Below are 15,049 nucleotides of genomic sequence, written 5' to 3'. Positions count from 1 at the left end.
TTCAACAAGATCAACCGATCCCGTCTACGTCAGCTACACGTCCACAGTACAACCGTCTCTCACAAGGAGTGCATTATGCTAACAGCACTCAACTGAACTCTGTTCACATACTTCACCAGAACGAACGTTGCCAAGCCGAAGGTCACCAAAGGCATTCCGCCTACCCACAGAGCTACGGTCATCCAAGAGTCGTGTCTTCGTCGCTACCAGAAATGCATTACGGCCAATACTCGAGAGATCTTCCAGGAGGACAACCATGTCGCCAACTATCAGCCAGGAGGGAGTTTGTTTCAGCGGTGAATCCAAATCTAGTGAACGAATTTGTTCCAGGCCAACGTTCAACTCCGATTAGATCAGCTCAGCAGGACTCAGGCTCACCAGTGTTCGATGATGAAACCGTCTGTGTCCTCAATAGAAGCCAAATTGCAGCGCGTCAGGCAGTGTCCAGAGATCTGCCAGATTTTGATGGCTCATTAGAGGACTGGCCACTATTTTATGCCATGTTCAACTCGTCAACGCAGATGTGTGGTTTTACAAACGAGGAGAACATGCTACGACTACGCAAATGTCTCAAAGGGAACGCACTAGAGGCGGTAAAATGTGAGTTACTCCATCCGTCGAACGTAGGAGATATTTTATCCACGTTGAAGATGTTATACGGCAGGCCAGACGCGATCATCCAATCCATCGTTAAGAAGATTAGACATCTGCCGCAACCAAATACAGAAAAGCTAGAATCACTAGTAAACTTTGCGTTAACAGTGAAAAACATGGTTGCAACGATTAGAGCTTGCGAAGTTAACGACTTCATCTTCAATGCGTCACTCCGTTACGAATTAGTTGAACGCCTTCCGGCAACTCTCAAGTTGGATTGGGCTAGGTTTGCTCGGAACTATCCAGATCCTAATCTAGCTGATTTCAGTGGCTGGTTATACACCATAGCTGAGGATGCAAGCACTGTGATGGCCACTTCAGGCCAAGAGCAACGAACTAAAGGAAGTAAGAAAGATGGCTTCCTGAACTTCCACTCCGAGTCGGAGCTGAACGATGAGAGCGTTACTCATCCGTCCAACAAGCCAATATCTGTCACAACGCCAAATGCCACCACAGACTCCTGCGCAGTTTGCAAGGGAAGTTGTCCTGCTATCACCAAGTGTAGAAGATTTGCCGAACTTAACTACGAGTCGAAATGGGCAGCGGTAAAAGAATGCAAGCTGTGCCGCAAATGTCTTCGTAAGCATAATGGTTCCTGTAAGCAACAGAAGAAATGTGATACGAATGGATGCACTTTTCTGCATCACCCTCTACTCCATAAACCAGAAATCCAGGACTCCAGACCTTCTGGGCCGGTACCTACGACATCTTTACCAGAGCCAGCCAAATCCGAGCCAAGTTGTAATGTGCACCAAGGACAGTCTGCAGTGTTGTTCCGCATCCTCCCGGTCATACTGTATGGACCGAAAAAGGCGATACAAACATATGCATTCATAGATGACGGATCTGAGCTTACTCTCATTGAGCAAAGTCTCGCCGAGGAACTAGGTATTGAAGGACCAAGAAAGTCGCTATGTTTAAAATGGACTGGCGGAACCCGCAAAATTGAGAACAAATCGCAGCAAGTCAACCTAAAAATATCCGGAGTGAACAGCGAAGCGACGAAGTTCGATCTTCTAGGAATCAGCACCCTATCCTCCTTACAGATTCGCCCGCAGACGCTACTATTTCCCGAACTGGAAAAACGATTTTCACATCTCGAAGGCTTGCCCCTCGAATCGTATCAGGAAGTTAGCCCACGACTTCTCATTGGATTGGACTACGCCAATCTCGGGCATAGCACTAAGAGCCGAGAAGGAAAATGGAATGAGCCTATCGCCGTGAAGACACGTTTGGGATGGATGGTCTACGGGAACTGTTCCGGAAAAGATGACACTGTTGTGTATACGAACTATCATAGTGTACAAAGGTGCGAATGTAATGCAGAGTTGGATGATAGTCTCCATAAAGCTATGAAATCTTATTTCTCGCTAGAGAGCATGGGAGTTATCAAGCCGAACAAGCTAATTCTTTCTCAAGAAGATCAGCGGGCGCAAGAGTTGTTAGAATCACTCACGCGTCGAACGAACAATCGCTACGAGTCTGGCCTTCTGTGGCGATACGACCAGATTAGGCTTCCAAACAGTGAAGCAATGGCAATTAGAAGATGGAATTGTTTAGAGAATCGGATGAACAAGGATCCAGCATTAGCTGAGGCACTCAGACAAAGGATTGATGAGCATATCAACAAGGGATATGTTAGGAAGCTGACTTCCGAAGAAATCAACGAATCACATGCACGAATTTGGTACCTCCCGATTTTCGCAGTCGTCAATCCAAACAAGCCAGGCAAGATACGGGTAGTATGGGACGCGGCAGCTGCTGTGCATAATGTTTCTCTGAATTCGGTTCTTTTGAAAGGACCAGATCAACTGACGTCGCTTTTATCGGTTCTGATTCGTTTCCGTGAACACCGGGTGGCAGTATGTGGTGACATTAAAGAAATGTTTCACCAAGTACAAGTACGCAAGGAAGATCAACAATGTCAACGTTTCTTCTGGAAAAGCGGTGGTGAAACAGAACCCAGCATTTACGTCGTTCAGGTGTTGACCTTTGGCGCTTGCTGTTCTCCTAGTATCGCCCAACACGTTAAGAATAGCAACGCGAAACGCTTTGAGCAGGATCATCCAGATGCGGTCGACGCTATTATCAAAAGACACTACGTCGACGATATGCTCGTCAGTGTGGAAACAGAAGAGCAAGCCGTAAATCTGGCCCAAGAGGTGAAGGAAATTCACGCGCAGGGTGGCTTTGAAATGCGTAACTGGATTTCCAACTCCATTGCAGTTCAAGCTTCACTAACAGAGACGGTCGCAAACGAGAAGAATTTGGACATCGGAGAGGCAGATACAACAGAAAAGGTGCTCGGGATGTACTGGAACACGTCAGCTGATTGCTTTACGTACAAAAAGTCATCCAGATATGACGAACATTTGTTATCAGGCAGCCGCCGGCCAACCAAACGCGAAGTACTCAGGACGCTCATGATGATCTTTGATCCAATGGGTTTCATAGCACATTTACTGATGTTTCTAAAGGTGCTGTTGCAAGAGATTTGGCGAACGGATGTCGGCTGGGATGACCCCATTGAAGACGCACAGTTCGAGAAGTGGATTACGTGGTTATCCGTTTTTCCAAAGATGGAATCGATTGAAATACCGCGTTGCTACAGGCGTGTGACATCAGTTCAAGCACTGGTTGAAATGCATACATTTGTTGATGCGAGTGAGAGCGGATTCGCCGCGGTTACCTATCTACGATTCCAAGAGGGAGATCTTGTTGAATGCGCACTTGCAGGAGCAAAGACCAGGGTAGCTCCGCTAAAGTTCCTATCCATTCCTCGCTCTGAACTACAAGCCGCTCTTCTCGGTGTTCGTTTAGCAGATAGTATAATGACATCTCTCTCGATCAAGATAAGCAAGCGACATTTCTGGACAGATTCCAAAGATGTTCTTTGTTGGCTGAAGTCGGATCATCGCCGCTACAGTCAATTTGTTGCCTTTCGTGTGAGTGAAGTTCTGGAGTCGACCGAAGTATGCGAATGGCGATGGATTTCAACAAAGCAGAATGTAGCCGATGAAGGGACAAAGTGGGCAAGAGTGCCGGATCTTTCTTCTGACAACCGTTGGTTCCGTGGACCAGATTTTCTTTGGCGAGACAAGGATTCGTGGCCAGTTACACCTAGTTTCGGGGGATCAACTGATGAAGAGCTACGCCCACACCTCCTCATTCACACTACAGTAGCGGAGCCGATCATAGATCCACAAAATTTCTCCAAATGGATTCCTCTGCTTCGACGAACTGCTTACGTCTTTAGATTCATCGGAAACCTAAGACGTTCTATTAAAATGGAAATTCGCTTAAATGGCCCATTAACTCAGGAAGAGCTTGCTAAAGCTGAAAACTACTTGTTCCGCCAGGCACAGCTAGATACCTATGCAGATGAAATCGCTACATTGACTTCAAATCGCACTGGGAGCTCATTGAAGCGGATCATTCGAAACAATCCACTATTCCGTAGCGCGTTCGTTGACGAAAGCGGAGTTGTTAGGATCCAGGGACGAACCCAGTCATGTCCATTCGTCAACCGTGATGCCGTCCACCCTATAATCCTTCCGAGAAAACACCGTATTACATGGTTAATCGTTGCCGACGCTCATGAGAGGTTCCATCACCAGAACCATGCGACAATCATCAACGAACTTTTGCAGCGCTACCGTATTCCTCGAATCAAGGCTACATATCATACAGTCCGTCGAAATTGCCAGTATTGCAAAATACAACAGGCAAACCCACAAGTACCGATGATGGCTGATCTTCCTCAGTCACGTTTAGCAGCCTTCAGTCGTCCTTTCACCTATATGGGGGTGGACTATTTTGGTCCGATGCTAGTGTCAGTGGGTCGTCGCTCCGAGAAACGGTGGGGGGTTCTCGCCACATGTTTAACCACTCGCGCCATCCACTTGCAAATCAGTCACACACTGACAACCGACTCGTGCGTTATGGCAATCCGGAACATAATGGCTAGGAGGGGAGTTCCCGCTGTTATATATAGCGACCGTGGAACCAACTTCCAAGCTACCAGCAAGGAACTAAAGGCCGCAATCCAGCAGCTCGACCACGACCGATTTGCTAATGAGTTCACCTCAAGCCACACCCGGTGGTCCTTCATTCCTCCTTTGTCGCCCCACATGGGAGGAGCGTGGGAGCGGTTGATCCGCAGCGTCAAGCAAAACCTTGCAGTGTTGCAACCCAACAGACTACCCACCGATGAAGTTTTACAAAACGCACTCACAGAAGTAGAGAATATAGTCAATTCCAGACCACTGACTGATATTCCGATAGACGATGATGATTCGCCCGTGTTGACGCCTAACCACTTCCTGTTAGGTTCAGCAAATGGCCTGAGGTCATGGGTTCCATTTGATGACAGTCCCGTGACTCTTAGAAACTCCTACACTCAATCCCAAGCTATGGCGAACGTATTCTGGAAGCACTGGTTGCGAGACTATTTGCCAACTATTACGCGAAGGTCTAAGTGGTTCACACCAGTGAAACCAATCACCGTTGGCGACATCGTCATCATCGTTGACCCAAAGTTATCCAGAAATTGCTGGCCGAAGGGCAGAGTAATTGCTACGCACAAGGCTTCCGATGGTCAAGTCCGTCGTGCCACCGTACAAACTGCGTCCGGTGGAATCTACGAGCGATCAGCAGTGTCGTTGGCTGTTCTCGACGTAGGCGTTAGCGGAAATACGCAGCTGGGGAGCTCACCGCGCATTTCGGGGGGGACTGTTGACTACGCCCGGTCGACCCCATCTATTTCTACGCCACTGAGTGACACACACGGTGGTGAACCTGCTACAGTATGCGAGACGTCCAACGTGGAAGGAACGGCGCAACAATAGAGTGTTGATTATCCACAACATTGGGTCGTATGAATAAAAAGTAGTAATCTTAAGTTTACTACAATTGTGGTAGTAAATACTACTTGTGGAACATGTTGGTATGAATAAAAGACACTTTACTGCACTACAACTTTCGAACATACTACAAACAGTTCATTTGGTATGATTAAAAGTAGTGTTTACTACAGGTTTTGGCTTTACTACTTGTAGGTAGGTCTTGATGTTGCTACTCTAGCGCACAGTGAGCAATCCCTGGAGTTGTTAAAAAAAAAATCCATAGAGGAGGAATTCCATAAGAGATCCCTGGAGAAATTCCTTCCGAGATTCCTCCAAGAGTTCTTTCTGAGATTCCTCTAGAAGTTCTTGTCGGAATTCCTCCAAAAGATCCTTCCGAGATACTTCCAGAAGTTTCTTCCGGGATTCCTCCAGGAGCTCTTTCCGGGATTCCTCCAGGAATTCCTTCCGGAATTCCTGAAGGGATTCCTACAGGAGTTCCTTCTGGGATATCCCCAGAAGATCCTTCCGGGATTCTTCCAGGAGTTCCTTCCGTGATGGCTACAGAAGTTGCTTCCGAGATTGCTTCCAGCATTCCTACAGGAGTTCTTTCCGGGATTGCTCCAGATATTCCTCCAGGATTTCCTTCCGGGATTGCTCCAGAAGTTCCTTCCGGGATTCCTCTGGGAATTCCTTCAGAAGTTCCTTCCGGGATTCCTCCAAGAATTCCTTCCGGAATTCCTAAAGGGATTCCTTCAGGATTTCCTTCCGGGATTCCTCCAAGAATTCCTTCCGGAATTCCTAAAGGGATTCCTCCAAGAGTTCTTTCTGAGATTCCTCTAGAAGTTCTTGTCGGCATTCCTCCAAAAGATCCTTCCGGGATATTTCCAGAAGTTTCTTCCGGGATTCCTCCAGGAGCTCTTTCCGGGATTCCTCCAAGAATTCCTTCCGGAATTCCTAAAGGGATTCCTACAGGAGTTCCTTCTGGGATATCCCCAGAATATCCTTCCGGGATTCTTCCAGGAGTTCCTTCCGTGATTGCTACAGAAGTTGCTTCCGAGATTGCTTCCAGCATTCCTACAGGAGTTCTTTCCGGGATTGCTCCAGATATTCCTTTCAGGATTCCTCAAGGATTTCCTTCCGGGATTGCTCCAGAAGTTTCTTCCGGGATTCCTCCAGGAGTGCCTTCCGGGATTCCTCTGGGAGTTCCTTCCGGGATTCCTTCAGGAGTTCCTTCCGGGATTCTTCCAAGAATTCCTTCCGGAATTCCTAAAGGGATTCCTACAGGAGTTCCTTCTGGGATATCCCCAGAAGATCCTTCCGGGATTCTTCCAGGAGTTCCTTCCGTGATTGCTACAGAAGTTGCTTCCGAGATTGCCTCCAGCATTCCTACAGGAGTTCTTTCCGGGATTGTTCCAGATATTCCTTTCAGGATTCCTCCAGGATTTCCTTCCGGGATTGCTCCAGAAGTTCCTTCCGGGATTCCTCTGGGAATTCCTTCCGGGATTCCTCTGGGAATTCCTTCCGGGATTTCTTCAGGAATTCCTTCCGAGATTCCTCCAAGAATTTCTTCCGGAATTCCTAAAAGGGATTCCTCCAGGAGTTCCTTCTGGGATATCCCCAGAAGATCCATCCGGGATTCTTCCAGGAGTTCCTTCCGTGATTGCTACAGAAGTTGCTTCCGGGATTGCTTCCAGCATTCCTACAGGATTTCTGTCCGGGATTGCTCCAGATATTCCTTTCAGGATTCCTCCAGGATTTCCTTCCGGGATTGCTCCAGAAGTTCTTTCCGGGATTCCTCCAGGAGTGCCTTCCGGGATTCCTGTGGGAGTTCCTTCCGGGATTCCTTCAGGAGTTCCTTCCGGGATACCTCCAGGAGTGCCTTCCGGGATTCCTCTGGGAGTTCCTTCCGGGATTCCTTCAGGAGTTCCTTCCGGGATTCTTCCAAGAATTCCTTCCGGAATTCCTAAAGGGATTTCTACAGGAGTTCCTTCTGGGATATCCCCAGAAGATCCTTCCGGGATTCTTCCAGGAGTTCCTTCCGTGATTGCTACAGAAGTTGCTTCCGAGATTGCCTCCAGCATTCCTACAGGAGTTCTTTCCGGGATTGTTCCAGATATTCCTTTCGGGATTCCTCCAGGATTTCCTTCCGGGATTGCTCCAGAAGTTCCTTCCGGGATTCCTCTGGGAATTCCTTCCGGGATTCCTTCAGGAATTCCTTCCGGGATTCCTCCAAGAATTCCTTCCGGAATTCCTAAAGGGATTCCTCCAGGAGTTCCTTCTGGGATATCCCCAGAAGATCCTTCCGGGATTCTTCCAGGAGTTCCTTCCGTGATTGCTACAGAAGTTGCTTCCGGGATTGCTTCCAGCATTCCTACAGGATTTCTGTCCGGGATTGCTCCAGATATTCCTTTCAGGATTCCTCCAGGATTTCCTTCCGGGATTGCTCCAGAAGTTCTTTCCGGGATTCCTCCAGGAGTGCCTTCCGGGATTCCTGTGGGAGTTTCTTCCGGGATTCCTCCTGGAGTTCCTTCCGGGATTCCTCCAGGAGTTTCTTCCGGGATTCCTCCTGGAGTTCCTTCCGGGATTCCTCCAGGAGTTTCTTCTAGAGAAATCCTGGAAAGAATTCCCAGAGAAACTCCGGAAGGATCTCCTGGAAGAATCCCAGAAGGAACTCCTGGACGAATCCTTGAAGGAACTCCAGAAACAATCCCTGAAGGAAATTAGGCAGGAATCCTGGAAGAAACTTCTGGATGAATCCCGGAAGGACCTTCTGAAGCATTCACGGAAGAAACTCCTGAAGGAATCCCGGAAGAAACTCCTGGAAGAATCGCGAAAGGATCTTTCGGAGAAATCCCAGAAGAAATTCCTGGGAGAATCCCAGAAGGAACTCCTGGAGGAATCTCATATGAAACTCCTGGAAGAATCCCGAAAGGATCTTCTAGTGAAATCCCGGCAGCTTCTAGAGGAATCCCAGAAGGAATTCTTTGAGGAATCCTGGAAGTAACTGCTGGAGCAATCACGGAAGAAACTCCTGAAGGAATCCCGGAAGAAGCTCCTGAAGGAATCCCGGAAGCATCTTCTGGGGAAATCCCAAAAGGAACTCTTGGAGGAATCCCAGAAGGAACTCCTTGAAGAATCTCACAAGTCCTGGATTAATCTTGGAAGGAACTTCTGGAGGAATCCCGGAAGAAGCTTTTGGAGCAGTCACGGAAGGAACAGTCCTGACGGAATCCCGGAAGGAACTCCTGGAGGAATCCCGGAAGGAACTCCTGGAGGAATCCCGGAAGGAACTCCTGGAGGAATCCCGGAAGGAACTTCTGGAGCAATTACGGAAGGAACTCCTGAAGGAATCCCGGAAGAAACTGCTGGAGGAATCCCGGAAGGATCTTCTGAAGAAGTCCCAGAAGGAACTCCTGGCAGAATCCCTGAAGGAACTTCTTGAGGAATCCCGGAATGAACATTTGGAGGGATCTCGGAAGGAACTCCTGGAGAAATCCTTAAAAGAACTCCTGCAGGAATCCCGGAAGGAACTCCTGGAGGAATCCCGCAAGAACTCCTGGAGGAATCCCGGAAGGAACTTCTGGAGCAATTACGGAAGGAACTTCTGAAGGAATACTGGAAGAAACTGCTGGAGGAATCCCGGAAAAAAGTTCTGGAGCAATCGCGGAGGGAACTCTTGGAACAATCCCGGAAGGATCCTCGGAAGGAATCCCAGAAGGAACTTCTGGATGAATGCTAGAAGGAACTCTTGGAAGAATCCCGGAAAGAACTACTGCAGAAATCCCGGAAGGATCTTCTGGAGAAATCCCAGAAGGATCATTTGGAGGAATCCCTTAAGGAACTCCTGGAGGAATCATGGAAGGAACTCCTGGAGGAATCACAGAAGAAACTCCTGGAAGAATCCTGGAAGGATCTCCTGGATAAATCCCAAAAGGAACTCCTGGAGGAATCCCGGAAAAAAAGTTCTGAAGCAATCGCAGAGAGAACTCCTGGAACAATCCCGGAAGGATCTTCTGAAGAAATCCCAAAAGGAACTTCTGGATGTATGCTGGAAGGAACTCCTGGTAGAATCCTGGAAGGATCTTCTGGTGGAATCCTGGCAAGAACTTCTAGAGGAATCCCAGAAGGAACTCCTGGAGGAATCCCGGAAGAATCTTCTGGAGAAATCCCAGAAGGATCATTTGGAGGGATCCCTTAAGGAACTCCTGGAAGAATCCCGGAGGGAACTCCTGGAGGAATCACAGAAGAAACTCCTGGAGGAATCCCGGAAGAAGCTCCTGAAGGAATCCCGGAAGCATCTTCTGGAGAAATCCCAAAAGGAACTCTTGGAGGAATCCCAGAAGGAACTCCTTGAAGAATCTCACAAGTCCTGGATTAATCTTGGAAGGAACTTCTGGAGGAATCCCGGAAGAAGCTTTTGGAGCAGTCACGGAAGGAACAGTCCTGACGGAATCCCGGAAGGAACTCCTGGAGGAATCCCGGAAGGAACTTCTGGAGTAATTACGGAAGGAACTCCTGAAGGAATCCCGGAAGAAACTGCTGGAGGAATCCCGGAAGGATCTTCTGAAGAAGTCCTAGAAGGAACTCCTGGCAGAATCCCTGAAGGAACTTCTTGAAGAATCCCGGAATGAACATCTGGAGGGATCCCGGAAGGAACTCCTGGAGAAATCCTTAAAAGAACTCCTGCAGGAATCCCGGAAGGAACTCCTGGAGGAATCTCGGAAGGAACTCCTGGAGGAATCCCGGAAGGAACTTCTGGAGCAATTACGGAAGGAACTTCTGAAGGAATCCCGAAAGAAACTGCTGGAGGAATCCCGGAAAAAAGTTCTGGAGCAATCGCGGAGGGAACTCCTGGAACAATCTCGGAAGGATCTTCGGAAGGAATCCCAGAAGGAACTTCTGGATGAATGCTGGAAGGAACTCCTGCTAGAATCCTGAAAGGATCTTCTGGAGGAATCCTGGCAAGAACTTCTAGAGGAATCCCAGAAGGAACTTCTGGATGAATGCTGGAAAGAACTCTTGGAAGAATCCCGGAAAGAACTACTGCAGAAATCCCGGAAGGATCTTCTGGAGAAATCCCAGAAGGATCATTTGGAGGAATCCCTTAAGGAACTCCTGGAGGAATCATGGAAGGAACTCCTGGAGGAATCACAGAAGAAACTCCTGGAAGAATCCTGGAAGGATCTCCTGGATAAATCCCAAAAGGAACTCCTGGAGGAATCCCGGAAAAAAAGTTCTGAAGCAATCGCAGAGGGAACTCCTGGAACAATCCCGGAAGGATCTTCTGAAGAAATCCCAGAAGGAACTTCTGGATGTATGCTGGAAGGAACTCCTGGTAGAATCCTGAAAGGATCTTCTGGAGGAATCCTGGCAAGAACTTCTAGAGGAATCCCAGAAGGAACTCCTGGAGGAATCCCGGAAGAATCTTCTGGAGAAATCCCAGAAGGATCATTTGGAGGGATCCCTTAAGGAACTCCTGGAAGAATCCCGGAGGGAACTCCTGGAGGAATCACAGAAGAAACTCCTGGAAGAAGCTCCTGGAGATATCCCAAAAGGAACTCCTGGAGGAATCCCGGAAAAAAAGTTCTGGAGCAATCGCGGAGGGAACTCCTGGAACAATCCCGGAAGGATCTTCTGAAGAAATCCCTGAAGGAACTTCTGGTTGAATTCTGGAAGGAACTCCTGGAGGAATCCCAGATGGATCTCTTGGTGGAATCCCAGAAGGAACTCCTGTACGAATTCCGGAAGAAACTCCTTGAGGAATCCCGGGAGGATTTTCAAAAGGAATCGCCAAAGGAACTCCTGGAAAGAATTTTTGGAGGAATCGCGGAAATCTTGAAGGAATGCCGGCAGGAACTCCTGGAAGAATCCCGGAAGGAAGTTCTGGAGGATTTACTAGAGGAATCTCAGAAGGAATTTCTGGAGGAATCCTGGAATTCCAAGAAGAATCCCGGAAGGAATCCCTGGATAAAACTTATAAAGAAATCTTGGAGGAATCATAGAAGGAATTGATGGAGGAATACCAGAAAGAACCTGTGGTGGAATTCCAGAAATTCTAGTATTTACTAGAGGAGACCCGGAGGTATTCGAAAACATCTGCTTTGCTCATTATTGGAATTACTGCACACTTTCCAGTAAAAAAGTCGTCCAACCTTTAGATTTAATTGTGCATAATACCCGTTTTATTTTCAGAAAAATATTTTTCATACACATATTTTATTTTGGAGTTATGTAATTATTCAAAATTTCTTCGGCTTTGTCCAGCACCGTCTCCAGCTTTGTATTAACACGCATTTGTTGATCCAGAGCTTCAAGCTGCTTGGCCAGAACCAGTCGATGTAGTTGAGCTGTTGACAGATTTTCTTGCTCCGGACGGGACTTGACTGGCCTGGTTCCATTCTGAAATATTTAATTATTTGTTAAAAATTAATTAGTTAAACTATTGTGCTTTTACCGTTTTGAGGCGTTTGATCTTCGGCGGAGGCGGAGTTAGCATGTCCTCGGCACTGGATAGGGCAGCAAGGGTTCGAGGTGAAGAGATGAGAGGCGTAGGAAGCTTCTTTGTTGTGGAAGTTGACGTAGCTGGATGCAGTTCTTCATCCGAAGCATTACTGTTGTGTTCATGAAGGACCTTTTTGTCAGCTCCAACTGAAATCCCGTCTGTAAATAGAAACTAAATGAGAAAAAATAAACCTTCACGTTTATGAATACTTACAGTTAACTTTCGTTACCGCTGGGTTGTCTTCAGCACCTAGGAGGTTGTACATTATTTGCTCTCCAGGATTCAAGGAGATTTTTTTGTTCCCAGTGGCCTTCTTGTCTGTTTTAGTCTTAATCCTGGATTTCATGTTATTGACCTTTTTGATGATTTGTTTTTCGGTCAAATCCAGTCCCTTCTCAACCAAAAAATGCATCGCAATCTCCTTGACTGCATCGGATTTTTTCTTTTTCATTTGGGGAGTCTGATTTTTGGTGAGCAAAACACTTCCCAGTCGGCTCACCGCAGTGGCGAATTCCAAATCGCTTATGTTACTGGATTTTCCCGGAACATCATGGACCGTTTCGTCCGCCTCGTCCTCTTGAAGGGTCTGATGATCGTCGGCATCGGTTAAACCGATTTCCAGGGACCGAAGCACCTCAAAATTATCCTCCATCGCGAAACTGACGAAACTTTCACCACCGCGCAGATCAGAAGTCGCGAAAACAACAAACGATTTGTTTTGACAGATCTCTGCTACACACATGTAGTAAACTCTAAGTTCGAAAGTAGCATTTACTACATGTTCGAATTTTGGTTTATTCATACCAAACATGTAGTAAACACTGTGGACTTTACTTCTGAGTAGATACTACAAGTAGTAAAGTTCGCCACTTTTTATTCATACGACCCATTGCATCGTTGCCTGCGAGTTATGTTTGCATATTAAGTAATTCGTGTAGAAAGTGATAGTTGATCTTATCTAACTAACTAAATTTGTTTACCCTAGGATACGCTATAATTTTTGCTAGACGGTGAACTAGAAGTCAGATTAGTTGATATAGTATCGGTGATATAGTTTGCAGCAGGTTAGCGTATGATGCTCTACGGTAGGTTCTACCTACGCTATGTTGATTGACATTATATCTTTTTGCTCAGAACAGGAGTAGGTCGGTCGAGCTAGAACTGTTATTGGCTAACCCTAGACAGTATCGTTAGTTGGTCTAGGTACAGCTCAAAAGGTAATATTTACACTATAAGCCGCATTTCACATTCTCCATAAATATTAGAGAAATCACTAAGCTTCTCTTAATAAATACAGAGGTTCCACAATCGTTCAGCAAGGGACACTGTTGCAGGAGATACGATCTGAGGCTGGATCACTAAGAGTAAGCTTGTTAAACGTATTAAGAAAAGCTAAGAAAATGCTTATGAATTTGTATTTTTAGGAATTTTATAATTTTTTCCCACCCAGAGAATAAATTCATTGAATTTGGATCCTGTTCTTTATTGCCTCCGCAACAGAAGTGAAGAGGGATCCGCTATAGCGCGGTCGTCACGCTGGACATAAAGGATGCGTTCAACTGCGTCAGCTGGGCCGCCATCGAGTGCGCCATACACCACCTAGTAGTCCCGGTTAGCCTATTCCGGATACTGAAGAGCCACTTCCAGAATAGGGTGCTAATCTATGACACCGAAGAGGGCAAGAGGAGCTACAACATCACCGCGGGAGTATCTCAGGGTTCAATTCTGGATCTGGTACTATGGAACGCGGCGTATGATGGAGTATTGAGGCTCAAATTTCTACCGGGCGTAAAGCTGGTTGGCTTTGTCAATGATATTAACCTCATGGTATACGACGAGTTGATAGCAAAAGAGGAAATGACAGCAGCTGACGCAATTGGAATATTGAAGGACTGGATGAGGTCGAGACAGCTGGCACCACAAAACGGAGGTGATGGGCGTAAATAACCGCAAAAGTCTGAACAACAGGCAGTAGTCACCACAGACGGGTGCGCGATCAACTCTCTGTGCTCACTGAAGCAATTGGGGGTCATGATCGGCGGTAAGCTGAAATTCGGAATCCGCGTGGAATATGCCTTGACACAACACTATGGTAAAGCGCCGCTGCATGGTTGAGTGCGATAGTGGTCAACCGAAACGTGGAGCGATGCGAGAGTACCCCTCAAGTAATACACTTGTCACAGAAAAGTCACGGTGGCGCAGGTTTTTGTTGCGCAGCAGTCACTACGACTTACTTCTGACAAATAAATACTCACTTGCTAGAAGTAAATTACAGGTACTTCTGTACAACAAAAACCTGCGCCGCCGTGACTCCTCTGTGACACGTGTGTTATTTGGGCCACAGGCTGGTGTGCCTTAGGGTGTTATCGCATGTTACACGGTCTCAAACGACTCGGTATGTGTGCCAGCGGGCATGATGCTCATAACACTAGTGGTGGCAGAGGACAAAGACTGCTTCGACCGACGCGGCATAAGAGGTGCCAGATGGATCGTCAGAACATCGTCTATGTTGAAGTGGATCTGCCTGCTGGCGATTCCTCCAGCAAGGAAGAAGGACACCCTGGCTGATACCGAGCGTAGCTAAATGGACGAGCAGGCCCCATGGTGAGGTTAACTTTCGCTTGACACAATTTCTGTCAGACATGCAAGTTCCCCTTCATGTCCGGAATGCGCAAACTGCGGCGAGACGGCAGAACAAGTGCTCTTTGAATACCCACGTTTCGTGTTTCAAAGGTCGAGTATGTAGGAGATATGCGATAGAGATATCACTCTGGACAACACTGTTGACAGGATATGTACGGGGGCGGGAATATGGGATTCCGTTACTTCCACGTGCTTGAACGACAGAGAAAATTACGAACCGACCAACAGCAAGTTGGGTTGTCCATCCTCCTCTCCACCCGGGAGCTTGAGTCCAATCTATAGCCACGACCCAATCTTCCAGGGGAACGAGGACAACTCAAGGATACAGCTTACCAAAAGAGAGTACTCATTACCCCCACTCCCTAAAGTAACGTTCCAAGGGGTTTATAAGGACAGATTGGGAATT

General features: G+C 47.3%; 2 protein-coding genes across 2 annotated transcripts in view; one reads left to right on the top strand and one right to left on the bottom strand.

The window, feature by feature from the left end:
• Nucleotides 1-15,049, top strand: part of LOC134291447 (potassium channel subfamily K member 10-like) — a 370,248-nt gene that overhangs the window by 48,092 nt on the left and 307,107 nt on the right. The window lies entirely within an intron of this gene.
• On the bottom strand, nucleotides 11,670-12,889 carry LOC109407288 (uncharacterized). Its single transcript, XM_062855857.1, has 3 exons — nucleotides 12,214-12,889; nucleotides 11,953-12,158; nucleotides 11,670-11,897 (listed from the first exon to the last, which is right to left on the bottom strand). Exons 1-3 carry the CDS (start codon nucleotides 12,809-12,811, stop codon nucleotides 11,715-11,717), a joined length of 987 nt encoding a protein of 328 aa, XP_062711841.1. The 5' UTR covers nucleotides 12,812-12,889; the 3' UTR covers nucleotides 11,670-11,714.

Source organism: Aedes albopictus, chromosome 3 (assembly GCF_035046485.1).
Source record: "Aedes albopictus strain Foshan chromosome 3, AalbF5, whole genome shotgun sequence".
Taxonomy (NCBI): domain Eukaryota; kingdom Metazoa; phylum Arthropoda; class Insecta; order Diptera; family Culicidae; genus Aedes; species Aedes albopictus.
Note: the sequence above shows the minus strand (reverse complement) of the source record. Positions and strands in the feature narration are given on the sequence as shown.